This window comes from Mus caroli, unplaced genomic scaffold (genome assembly GCF_978045245.1).
Source record: "Mus caroli unplaced genomic scaffold, Mus_caroli_1 scaffold_3, whole genome shotgun sequence".
NCBI classification, from domain to species: domain Eukaryota; kingdom Metazoa; phylum Chordata; class Mammalia; order Rodentia; family Muridae; genus Mus; species Mus caroli.
This window is the reverse complement of record NW_028227258.1, coordinates 26,762,603-26,774,833: the sequence shown is the minus strand read 5'-3', so window position 1 is coordinate 26,774,833 and position 12,231 is coordinate 26,762,603. Positions and strand designations below refer to the sequence as shown.

General features: G+C 45.5%; 1 protein-coding gene across 4 annotated transcripts in view; it reads left to right on the top strand.

Annotated features, from left to right (window-relative positions):
- Window positions 1–3,405: 3,405 nt before the first annotated feature.
- Ppa2 (inorganic pyrophosphatase 2) overlaps window positions 3,406–12,231 on the top strand; it is an 83,994-nt gene continuing 75,168 nt past the window's right edge. The window contains exon 1 of one of the 4 annotated variants that reach the window (XM_085835510.1): window positions 3,406–3,666. In XM_085835510.1, the coding sequence (XP_085691636.1) occupies window positions 3,525–3,666 (142 nt within the window). In that variant the 5' untranslated portion in view covers window positions 3,406–3,524. The remainder of the gene's footprint in view (window positions 3,667–12,231) is intronic. The other 3 variants (XM_085835509.1, XM_021158332.3, XM_021158331.3) reach the window with 3 other exon arrangements.

Genomic DNA, 12,231 nt, shown 5'->3' with positions numbered 1-12,231 from the left:
GCCTAATAAGTTGAGCCATCTTTTCAAGAATTTTCATGGAACTGAAACTTACAAAACTTAACATTCAGGGATAACGGCTGTTCTGGGGTCAGCAGTAAATACATAGAGAACAGAGTGATCCTCAAGAAAGCCAGTCTGAGCCGGAAGCAGACATATGTCTCAAGCTGGAAGCAGACGTATGTCATGAGCAGGGTGTCTGACAGTGCCAGTGACAGGGGCTGTGAGTCAGGAAACCACAAGGGTGCTGCTGACTAGGTGATACCACAAGGGTGCTGCTGACTAGGTGATACCACAAGGGTGCTGCTGACTAGGTGATAGAGCCAGATGTAGCAACCAACAACAGAAAGAGAATAGAAAAATCTAAACTTAAACTACTGTACTTGCAACTGGTAGTCAGCAGTGGAGGTGCTGTGGCCAGCCTAGGCTACATAGCGAGGCCCCGTTTAAAGAAAGCAGAAGAAGAAAAAGAAAGATGAGGGGGTAGAGGGAGTAGAGAAAAACGAATCTACAGTTTTTGAGACACATCTTTTACCATCATTGGTCAGTTATGCAGTTTTCTTTAGAAAATAGGCCTTTAAAGAGAGAGCAGTTTTATGTTCACAGAAAACCTTAGCGGAACGCACAGACATTTCCATAGTGTATCAGACACATTTCTTGGCACTTTGAAATGTGAGAAAAGCTACCTAAGGAAGGCAGCACTACTTTGGCTTATGGATGTGGGGTGCAGTCATCATGGAGAGGAAGGTATGGTACCAGGAGGCATCTAGTCACACTGAGTCTGATATCAGCAAGCAGAGAGATGAGCACTGATGACCAGCTTACTGTCTTCTTCTTCTTCTTCTTCTTCTTCTTCTTCTTCTTCTTCTTCTTCTTCTTCTTCTTCTTCTTCTTCTTCCTCCTCCTCCTCCGCTCCTCTTCCTCCTCCTCTTCTTTCTCTTCCTCCTCTTCTCCTTTTTCCTCCTCCTCCTCTTTCCTTCTCCTCCTCTTCCTTTTCTTCTTCTCCTTCTTCCTTCTCCTCTTCCTTCTCCTTCTCTTCCTTCTCCTCCTCTTCCTCCTCCTTTTTTTTCTCTTTCTTCCTTCTCCTCTTCTTCCTTCTCCTTCTCTTCCTTCTCCTCCTCTCGTCTCCTCCTCTTCCTCCTCCTCCTCTCTTCTCTAGTTGAGCATCTCTGGAAACAACCTCACAGTTATGATTGGATGTGTGTCTCTTTGCTGCTCTAAAACCTAGTCAGTAGTGCAGATTGACACTCATCAGTCCATTCTGTCAACATACCAGACAAGTGTCACTTTGAAATCATGATATTCCACCCCTATCCCAGGAAGAAAAAAAATCTCATGTTAATTTTATAACACAAAATGTATTTATTACATTTCATGAAGTACCCAAAGTATAAATGTTCCAGGAGTATTCAAAAGTATAAGCATAAAGTTTCTACTGGGGCTCAATCAATCTCTTATGATGAGACCCAGCAGAAAAAGTTACATATTTCTAATGTACAATGACACAAAATCCAACAGAGCGCAATAAGGGCATAGTTAAGAATGATGAGACCATAGCAAGACCTAAACCGAGGAGGCGAACACCAAATTCTGCAGCTCTGTATCTGGCATCTGCAGCTTATACTGGAATCATCTGGGCCTCGTCTGGGGTGGTGGGAACCCCTGCCCACTCAGGTCTCCAACCTAGAGTTGACCATTTACATGGACTGCTTTCACTCCTGTTTAGTTGGAAAATCAACAGCATCTGCTTCACACATATTTCAGGAAAAGGAAAGCCATTTAATTAAAAATCTGAAAAGCTCAAAGGTTGTCTCTCATGTTAGCAACCTGGTATTTTGTTTATTGTGAAGTGACTATAAACTAAATTTCTATAGACTAAAAGCTATTCAATATATTGCGAGTCCTGCAAGTTCCATGCTCTAGTTGTCTCCTGGGCTCCACATTGGACTGGCTCCTGGACACCTCGCTACTCTCAGATACAAAATCAGAATGATGGCTAATATCGGCTACATACCAGTCACCCCAACCCTCCAAGTTCAGCCAGTTTTCTCTCTTAAGTCTATGGGGCCTTACCTATTCAAACCCCCACACTTGCTACATGATAGTGACAGATGTCCACAGAGGAAATTCAGCGAGTTAGGTTCCAAATGTCTACATTTGAAATGGGCAAGTATTGTTGAATACACATCTTCAGAAATTTGTATTTTAAAATTAACCAGTAAGCCAACTTTGTTCTCATAACATGTATTGTATATTCGGTTTTGATCCACAGACATTTCAGTACATTATAGAAAACGAAAGACGAGATTTTATATGTTCAAAATCAAGCCATTTCTTTTTAATGCCATAAAGTAATGTGTTCCCAAATCACATACCCGGAATCTGATGCTAGTTTTAAGAATCCAGACTGTTAGACAGCCCAGAACCTTGTTTCAGCAGGAATTTCTTTCTCAAATATCCAATATTTGAAGTTTAGGTGAAATTTTAAGCTTTCTTTTTTACACATAGGCACAATTGTATAAATCAATGAAATAAACGCAGGAAGGAAATGTTTCCATTTTTTTGTAGGACAACTTAGCTTGCAACTCAGTCTAATCATGCTGACGTGTTACAAAACCACTAATGTCAGCATTTTTTAGAGACTAGGCTGAGCAATGTCTAAGTGGCTAGTGGCACCTCTAAGAGGTCCTTTCAGGAACCTGGGTAAAACCAGTTTTGGTTTTAACTGTCACAATTTAGATGCAGAAAGAACCCAGGAGGTGAGAATGTGAGCCTTGCTCACAGTTGGAGCAGAAACTGGTAGAGGTCCGGAAGACCATTCCAGTGAGGTCTTCCCAATCAACTGGTGTACAGAAAAGGGAAATGGCTGGTTCCTTCCTTAGAACCACAGCTCCCGTTGCTACTGGACCAGACTGCAGAGTAAAGACTGCTGTTGTAACTAGTTGTGGCCACCGGACCAGACAGAAATACTTGTGATGTATGCAATTGCAGAGAAGTTAGAAATTACCTGTACTTGGGTTAAATATTAAAGGGCCTTATGGTGGAAGTGGCGTTTGAGGGAATTACAGATTTAGGGTAAATCTGTGTCAGGTGTCTTTACAAGGACGCTCATCATTATACATTATAGTCGTGTGTGTGTGTGTGTGTGTGTGTGTGTGTGTGTACACACTCCCGCCTTCCGGTTTGGATGGTCCTTTAGAAATTTCTGGAGCTATGCATGCAACCAAGTGCTACATTAATGTAATCAAAGTCTGATCGCAGACACTGACAGTGTGTGAGTGGGTGCGTGGTGGTGAATTCCTGGGGCTTCTAAGGTCCTTGTCTCCTTGACTTGATGGTCTTAGACCTCTGAGGGCTCCTGGAGGAAAGTGGAGGTAGGTGGCCCCAGGAATCCAGAAGAGGGTGGGACTTGATGCCACTTGAGACCGACCGCGGGGAGGCAGTGCGGGCTCCGGGCGGCAGGGGGCGCCGTCGAGCGGCCACGCCGGGCCCAGCACCGACCCTGCAGGCCTCAGAGACGGTCCGCCATGCGCGCGCTGCTGCCGCTGCTGAGCGTCGGCCGAGGGTGGCGCGTGGGGGCCGCCGCCCGCCCTCCGCGCCGCGTCATGTCCCTGTACCGCACGGAGGAGCTGGGCCATCCCCGCTCGCAGGACTACCGCCTGTTCTTCAGTAAGTCGCTCGCCCAGCTCCGCGCCGGCCCGCGGAGGAGCCGCGGCGCCGTGCCCTGCCCTGCCTTGCCCTGCCCGGCCGGGTCCGCAGCCCGCGCCCAAGCCCGCTGCGGAGGGGACCGGTCTCGGCGCGCAGGGCGGCGCGGGGCCAACCGCCCTCTGCAGCGACCGCAGCCGGCCCGCGGCTCCGCGCTCCTCCCGCTGACCTCCGCGCCGTGGCCCGCCGCTCGCCCGCCCGCCGCTCGCCCGCGCCGCCCTCCTGGGCGCTGCTAAGCCCATCCGCCTCGGCACGGACGCAGAACTTTGGGGACCGGGGGCTTCACTCCGAAAGCGAGTTTGCCTGCGACCACGACCTTGCTGTCAGCGCAGGCGTACAGGCAGGGAGGAAAGTGGGAGGAGAATGTGAGCCAGGCGCTGGGATAGGCTTGTGTGCACAACGCCATCACGAAACCTTTTGTTTGGTAAGGTTAACTTAAAAACAGCAACAGTCAACTGAGTTTTTAACCTAAAAGTTTGCACCCTGAATGCCATCCACAAGCAGGAGATTGGCTGGCGTTCTGGCGAGAATGTGGTGCCACTTCTTGCCTAGAGGCGTCTGTGCTGCCCTGGGCTGGGGCCAAAGACAGAAAAGCTCCTGGCTACTTTCTTTTTTCTTTTCACTCTGTAGGTCTCGTTAACAATAGCGTGAAAATAGCCACGTAGATGGGTTGCTTTCAGGCCTCATTTACTTAATACCAGGTAGCGGAGCTGTTGCAACGTCAAGTCTTGTGCACACCTCTTAGGAGGTTCCGCCCTGAAGAGGTGAAGCTAAATCTTGTTCTGAGACCCCCATCCTGGATGAGTGTCTTAACTTGCTAAGCATTAGAATTTTTTTTTCCCTATAAAATAGGGCTGCAGAAACTGCTATGTATGTTCAAAGAAGTCACCGGACTTAGAGTATAACTTGAAATCATTAATAACTGTACTTTGCTTTTTACAGTTACTTTTCTGGAGCCGAAGGTTGAGGATTATTTTGCGATAAGGGAGCAAACCTAGCTTAAACTCTTTTTTTTTTTTTTTTTTTTTTTTGAGACAGGGCCTCACTGGGCAGCCCTGGGCAGCTTGGAACTCAAAGTAGTATACCTCCCTCTGTCTCCTGGATTGAAAACATGGGACACTTCCAATGGCAAACTCTTGTCATTGTAATAAATCTTATAATAAATAGTTTCTTCACAATTAGTTTCTGTTTTCTCCTCTACAAGAGACTCTGTCTTGTTTCTTGTTGAGGCAAGATGGATTTAGGTCTTTTAAAATTTAAAAGCGGGTGTGTACACAACCGGATCCTGGGTAGACAACAGTCTCCAAACAAGAACAACCATAAAAATAAAACAACAGAAGGAAGGGAAGCCCTTAATAAGTGTGCTCATTTCTGAATGGGTTTTATTCCCAAAGTTACAATGTAACAGCCGCTGGGAGTGTTTTCCAGAAGAGATGCTGTTATATAATGGCAGAAAGCCCAAGCAGAAAAGCCTGTGTGTATAATATGGTGGACGTGTCCTGGGTTTTCAATAAGTGCAGTAATATGTCATGAATGTCTCCTATCAGAAACGTCTTTCTACGGTGTCAGAATTAATGGAATAACAGTAAATCGAGAAGCAGCATGGGGTTTGTGGAGCCCCACTTTACCCCTGACTACTGGCGCAGGCAAACACAGGTTCTTTGTGCACAGGTGCATGCCAGCAGTACGACGTCTTGATCCTTGGGTGCTGTTTATTGTATTTTTTGAGACAGAGCGTGCCACTGATCTGGAGGTAGGTGAGGCTAGATGGCCAGGGGCCGCCGAGATCTGTTGGTCTCTGCCTCCCCAGGACTGGGACAATAAGCATGTACCATCCTGCTTGGTTTTGTTACCTGGGTTCTGGGGAGCAAACTCACATCCTACTGCTTGCTTGCACAGCCAAGGGTTTTGCCAATTTAGTTATCTCCCCAGCTCAAACCAGGCTCTTGATTCCAATCTTAGTTAACTGCTAACTCCAAGGTCACGCATACACACCCTGTGGTAAATACATCTCTCTGTGTAGGTTACAGAATGGCTGCAGAAGAGTTAAAGAGGCTGTAGCTGTTCTAGGGCTTCCCAGTGCCTGTACAAAAGGGCAGAAACTGGCTGTTGCAGATGCAGAGAGAATCACTGCAGGTGTTTGTTCAAGGTGCTGGGAAATCAGATAAGCCAGAGGTTTGAACCAGGCCGAGAGCCATGGGGTCAGAGTTGAGCTGAGCTTCATGGTTAAGTCAGGTTGTCCATGTGAAGGGTTGAGAGGGTGTGGGCTAGAATTCTAGTAGGCTGCACCTGAAGCCCCAGGGACAGTGGGAGCTGTCTGTCTCCTGGTCAGGAATGCTGGAAGGGAGCCCTGGATCCTTGTCTCTTCTGACTTCTGTTCTGGAAGCCACCTATGAAGGAAGGTGTGATTGAAAGTCCGGTCCGGGCATTAATCCATTCTGGATCTCTAGATTTTCATGGTTAAAAACAAAACAAAACAATGAGTTATTTCTATTTCCTATTCTCTGCCCATCTTCTAAGAGATTAGAGACTGTTGGGGGAGGGGGGATGTCATTCTTCAAGACCATTGAGGATGGATATACAGCTCTGTAGAGGCTCAATAAGGAAAAGCAATTTTCTCCTATCCAAAAGAATGAACCTTTGGCCCTGGGTGGAGATAAGACCTGCTCTGGTGTTCTCCAAAGATTAGAACATTATGTCAACTCCCATAAGAGTTAATCCATCTGGGCCTGTCAGTCACCTCGCTGAGACTGGCTGTCAGGGAGGCTGATGCGCCTAGTGCTATGCTAAGGAGATGGGAGGAATAATTATGCCCTTTATGTGTAATAAGACTATTGTACTTATCCTTCCCAGACACCCTCACTCAGCATCGAAGCTTACAGAGCACTGCTGAGCCTACCCACTTTTCTGAGTTACTTGGAAAACGGAGTTCTTTCTTTTTTCCAGACTTTCTGAAGCTATCCCTCCCCCTCTCACCTCGTGGCTGCTCACCAGCTATGGCTTTCTCTCTTCCTCTTCCCAGTCTTCTCCCAGGGAGCTGCCCCAATTCACAGCTTGCGACCTCTGATGATTCTTCTTCAATTTCTAATACGATTGTCATCACACTTCCTTTCAAGTCTGTTTCTAGATTCTTTTGTTAATGGAACTAGAAACCCCAAAGCAGAAATACAGTGTCTATGGTTCCCAGTGTGGGGCTCCCCACACCTTCTGCAAACAGGCTTTTCTTTATGGCATCCATGGGAGGATGTTGTAGCACTTGTGTGTGTTTGTGTGTGCATGCATGCACATGCCAGCTATACATGTGTGTCCATGCATGCACATGCCAACTACACATGTGTGTATGCCTGCATGCCCATGCCAGCTACACATGTGTGTCCATGCATGCACATGCCAGCTACACATGTGTGTGTCCATGCATGCACGTGCCAGCTACACACGTGTGTGTATGCATGCATGCACATGCCAGTAACACATGTGGGTCCTGGAGAGCAAATGCAGGTTATTAAGCTGGTCGTTTAGTTGTCCACCAAGGTGCAGAGTCCTCTTGCCTCCCCGCTTTTGGACTTAAAAGGGAGTCAAATTCTGCTTGTAGAATGGAGTTTCTCAGGGTACAGCTTAGCCTGAAACTACTGCTATAGTGAGATACAACCTACCTAGGTCAGGGCGCAGTCTACAAAAAGTGTGCTGAGCAAGCAGGGGATGAAATACAGCCCCGTGCCCTGCCCTCAAAAATAAAAAAAGATATCTGATAGTGAAGACTGTAAAAAGGCAGAGAAAAATTGTTTGAGGGCCTACAATCTACTGCACAGTTGGTCAAGCACTGCATTTGGGGTGGGGAGGCCTGGGTGTTAATCCTGGTTCTCCTGCTGTGTGCTGCTGGGGGCAGTTCTGTCTTAGGAGGAGGCAGCGCACCTTGTCCCAATCCTCTCAAGGTCCTAGCAGCACTAGTATTCCTTCAAGGCATTGAATGCATTCATAGTAGAAATTCAAGTACTCTGTGTTGGACTGTTGGACAAGATCTGTGACAGCATCTCTGAGGCTACCCTGTAATTTGTTTTTTTGGTTTTTTTTTGGGGGGGGGGGTTGTTTTTAGCATCAAATATACATAAGATTATTGTGAAATTAGGATGTCATAAGTAAAAATTATTTTTTATTTAATAGAGTGAGTAGGGCAGAACAGAAGGGAAAAACAGATAAAATGTTTTACTGCAGCAAATGGCAAAAATCCGAATAAAATTGGGCGCTTTCTGGGGAAAGGGTTCAAATGGCTTAATTCTTACTGGAAAGTGGAGTTAGACAATTCCTGTACCTACCACCAGAGGGCACCAGTGGACCGGGACTGCTGAAAGGGGTGACTGAAAAGGCAGTCAATCTACTACTTGAGGGTGAGCTGGGGAAGAGGAGATGAGGAACTTTTAATCCAGACAGTCACAGTCACTGAAGGAGAGGTTGAAGGGGGACAGGAGATGCAAATGCTAACTCCTAGTTTCGTTTACTCGTTACAGTAACTCACTGTAATATCAAAAATAAATAAATAAAATTATATATAAAAAAAGAACCCAACCTGGATGCATTTGGTGCTGGTGCCTATGAGCAATTCAAGGGTATTCTGTTTCAACAGAAGAGAAGCCAGAGTTAGGGATGAAAATCATCGTTCAGCAATGGAAACATTGCCCGTATTTCACACATATCCCAAGTCTCTGAGATATTGATACAGTCGCAGACAGAGCATTTTTGAGCTTCAATTTTTTTTCCTCCACAATTAATAAGAATAATTGGTTGATAAAATGTTTTTTAAAAATTGGAATATGTAGAAAGGTAGAGACATGAAACTGGGTGATACCAGGAAAGCGCTTCGGGAAAGGGCTTCGGGGACTGCCACGCCTCTCTGCCCCGTGGTCTTGCTTAGTGACTTGCTGAACCCTTGTCTCCGCCCTTTACGTTTCTTGACGTCATTTTATAAATCGTGGAGCGAGAAGCTTGGACCCGGTAACCCAAACTGTGCTTTCTTGAACACTTGCGTCCATTTGACGCGTTAGTTTTGCCTTCAAACTTAGGGTTTTGTGGCTTAACCAAAACATTTCATTTTACTGCCTTCTTGGAGAATAATAATGTACACATTAAAGTTCTGAAGAATTCGGACGTCAGGCAGCATGTCCCAAACATTTGAGCCATGTGACTCACTTCTTAGAACATTGGTAACAGCCTCGTGCAGTGTTTCTCAACCTGTGGGTTGTGACTCTAGTGGCCCTTTCATTGGGGCCGCATATCAGATATTTACATTATTATTCATAACAGTAGCAAAGTTACAGTTCTGAAGTAACACTGGAAATAGTTTTATGGTTGGGGGTCACGACCACATGAGGAACTGTATCAAAGTGTCACAGACTTAGGAAGACTGAGCGCCACCGTCCCCATAGCTCTGGAGTTTTCATGGCGTTCAGCCAGGGAAGTACCCTATAGGGTGGTTCCTGAAGCTTCTCGAAGCTTCTTCTGTGCTGTGGTGACAGGTGCAGGCCAGCAAGCAAGGCCTTTGGGTTTCAGTTCAGGCTTTCTAACCTCAGACAAGTTACCTGGCTGAACTAACTGTGGCATGATGCATGATGTCTCTGACCTCCGATGACATCTTTTAGCTCAGGTTCTCTCTAACATGGGGATAGCAGTAATCAGAGAACTGCCCTGGAGTGCGTGCAGTGAGGTGTGCATGAAAGTGCTCAGTGTCTCAGGTGCAGTACATACCTAATGGTTGTATTTCTTTCCTCTTTTGACTTTAAGAACTTAGACATTTTAATTTTCTCTTTATTTTTGAGAATCTTATACATAATAAAATCTCACATCTAACCCTACTTCCCTTTTCCGACTCTCCCAAATCCCTCCCAGATCTCTCTCTCTCTCTCTCTCTCTCTCTCTCTCTCTATATATATATATATATATATATATATATATATATATATAAAATGTTTCATTAAGTCTAGCTAGAGGTAGCTATGGATGTGGGACCAGGCACGAGGGCATATGAGAGCAGCTGATTGCCCTATCAAAGCTGTGCCCCTGTGGCACCAGCAGGCACGTCTTACCTGGCACGTCAGTGTTCAGTGTTCGTGAGGAGCAGGAATGTGTTTTCTGCCCCAGCGGCCTGCAGAGCACATTCTCACAGCATGAAAGCTAGCCAGCGGGGAGGAGGTTTCTCTGTTAGGTTTAATTAGGCTGTGTCCTGCAGCCGAAGCGTGTGGTGTCTTCAGCAATGGGTCTTATGATATTGCTCCAGTAGGTAAACAAGGGCCCTGACAATAGCCTATGTGGTTGAACACCTCTGGGGCATCCGTGACCAAAAAGCTCAATAGCAGGGTATCCCACGCCTTGCCCTGAGATTTTTATTTATAGCTGTCTTCTGGAAGTGTCATTGTCCACTCAGGTAGGGTACTTCATTCAAACTCCTTTTTAAATTAGATTTTTTTTTTTTTTTTTTTTTTTTTTTTTTTTGGTTTTTCGAGACAGGGTTTCTCTGTGTAGCCCTGGCTGTCCTGGCACTCACTTTGTAGACCAGGCTGGCCTCGAACTCAGAAATCCGCCTGCCTCTGCCTCCCGAGTGCTGGGATTAAAGGCGTGCGCCACCACGCCCGGCTTAAATTAGATTTTTAAGTGAGCTCACTAACTAGTGGTTTTCCATAGAGCTTTTCCACATCCATAGTTTTGGTTAATGTATTTATGACCTCTTTTCTTCTCCTGCATCTCTTTTCTTCCATCCCCACTTAATCCTTAACCCCTATCTTTTTCCCATTTTCTTCCATATTCCATGTATTCAATCATCCTCCAATTATATATCTTCAATAAGTCAAGGATCGTGGGTTTACCTATGGGTTTTTCACGTGTGTTTTAGGGTAGTCCTCCCTAAGGACACATTACCCATCCTCCCACACCCTTCCCTCCTCAAACCCCTCTACCCCAGTCTTCCACCTCACTGCTTTCATTTTACCTGTAACTACTATATTCATAGTACACTCACAGATATACACACACACCTGGAAATAAGCCTAATGAAGGAAACGGAAGACCTCTGCAATGAAGATTTTAGGACACTAAAGAAAGACATTGAGCCCCTAGAGGATGGAAAGACATCCAATGCTCACGGATTAGCAGAAAAGAGAATGTGGAAATAACCATCTTACCAATCAATACTCCAAGGCCATTCTTCAGCAGACATGAACAATCCAAAAGTTTATGGGGAGACACAAAAGACCCTGAGTAGTCAAAGCAATACTAAACAGAAAGAATACTGTGGGAAGTATCTCCATACCTGGTTTGAAATTATACTACAGAGTCATGGCGGTGGTGACACATTCTTATACATGGAGGGTGAGAGTAACGGGAGCGAGCGTAAGACTGAATATTTGGAAACTTGCAGTGTTCGGGATTTTCGCAGACGCAGCCTTCCGGCCTCTCATTAACTGTGGATGATAACGAGGCTGATAATGATAATGGATACTGATAACGTGCTAGCACAGGAGCAAAAGGGCAGCAGTGCCTGCCCTGTCCCTCTGATGCCTCAGTGACTTCTGTCATTGATGATAGTTTATTTATTGTGGAGTTTACATTCTCCTCAGCAGACAAGGGGAAAGCCGTGCTTTTCATAGTTTAGACTCTTGTTGCTGTGGGGTAGAAGGTGATTCACTCTATGAACCAGTGTTCTATGTAATTCAGTTACTTTTATTTATTCTAGGACTGAATCATACAATAACATTTTTTTTTTTTTTTGTAAATAGAGGCTGAAAGTACAACATGTTTTCTTGATTACATCACTTGAGTAGTGGGTGGTTACATGTTTGAACTTAGTAAAACTCCGGGTGAATAAGTTTCTGTATATTGGCCCCTATCATGGGACTTGAATCGATACATTGGAACATAATAGCTACTACGTAAGCATTTAAAGATATGTTCATTTGATGTTAGAATCCTATAGAATTGGATGTGAAATGGAAATCGTGTGATTCATACTGTCAGTAAGATGCAGCGCTCTACAGTTGTGTCGGTTCCTCTGCCGACTTTCCCTTCATCCTGGCCTTTGTGTGAGCTTTCGTTCTCTCATTTCTGAGCTCTAACCTTTGAAATGCCTCAGGATTCAGTTTGTAACCCATGTCTCTGCAATGCCTCTCTACTCTGGTGTTGGCCAAGCTTTCTGTAAGGAACCACATGGGAAATATTTTAGGTCTTGTGAACTGTGCATCTGTCACAACTGCTCATTTGATGCATCCTGGTACACAGCCATCAGCAACCAGAGTCTAATGAATGTGGGAGGTCCCACTATGTGCCTTAGTGTTGGAGGTCCCACTATGTGCCTTAGTGTTGTGGGGTCATCCATTTGGTGGTCATGGAATCCATTTTACCAGCTGTGCTCACTAGTGTTCTGTGGAGCCTGGTGTAACTTCAGTGATGTGTCTTCAACTAACGTCTACTCTCCTTACCCTATAGCCTACTTGCCCCTTCTCTTACCTTTCTCCCACATCTGGGTCATTGGCATCATATCCTTTT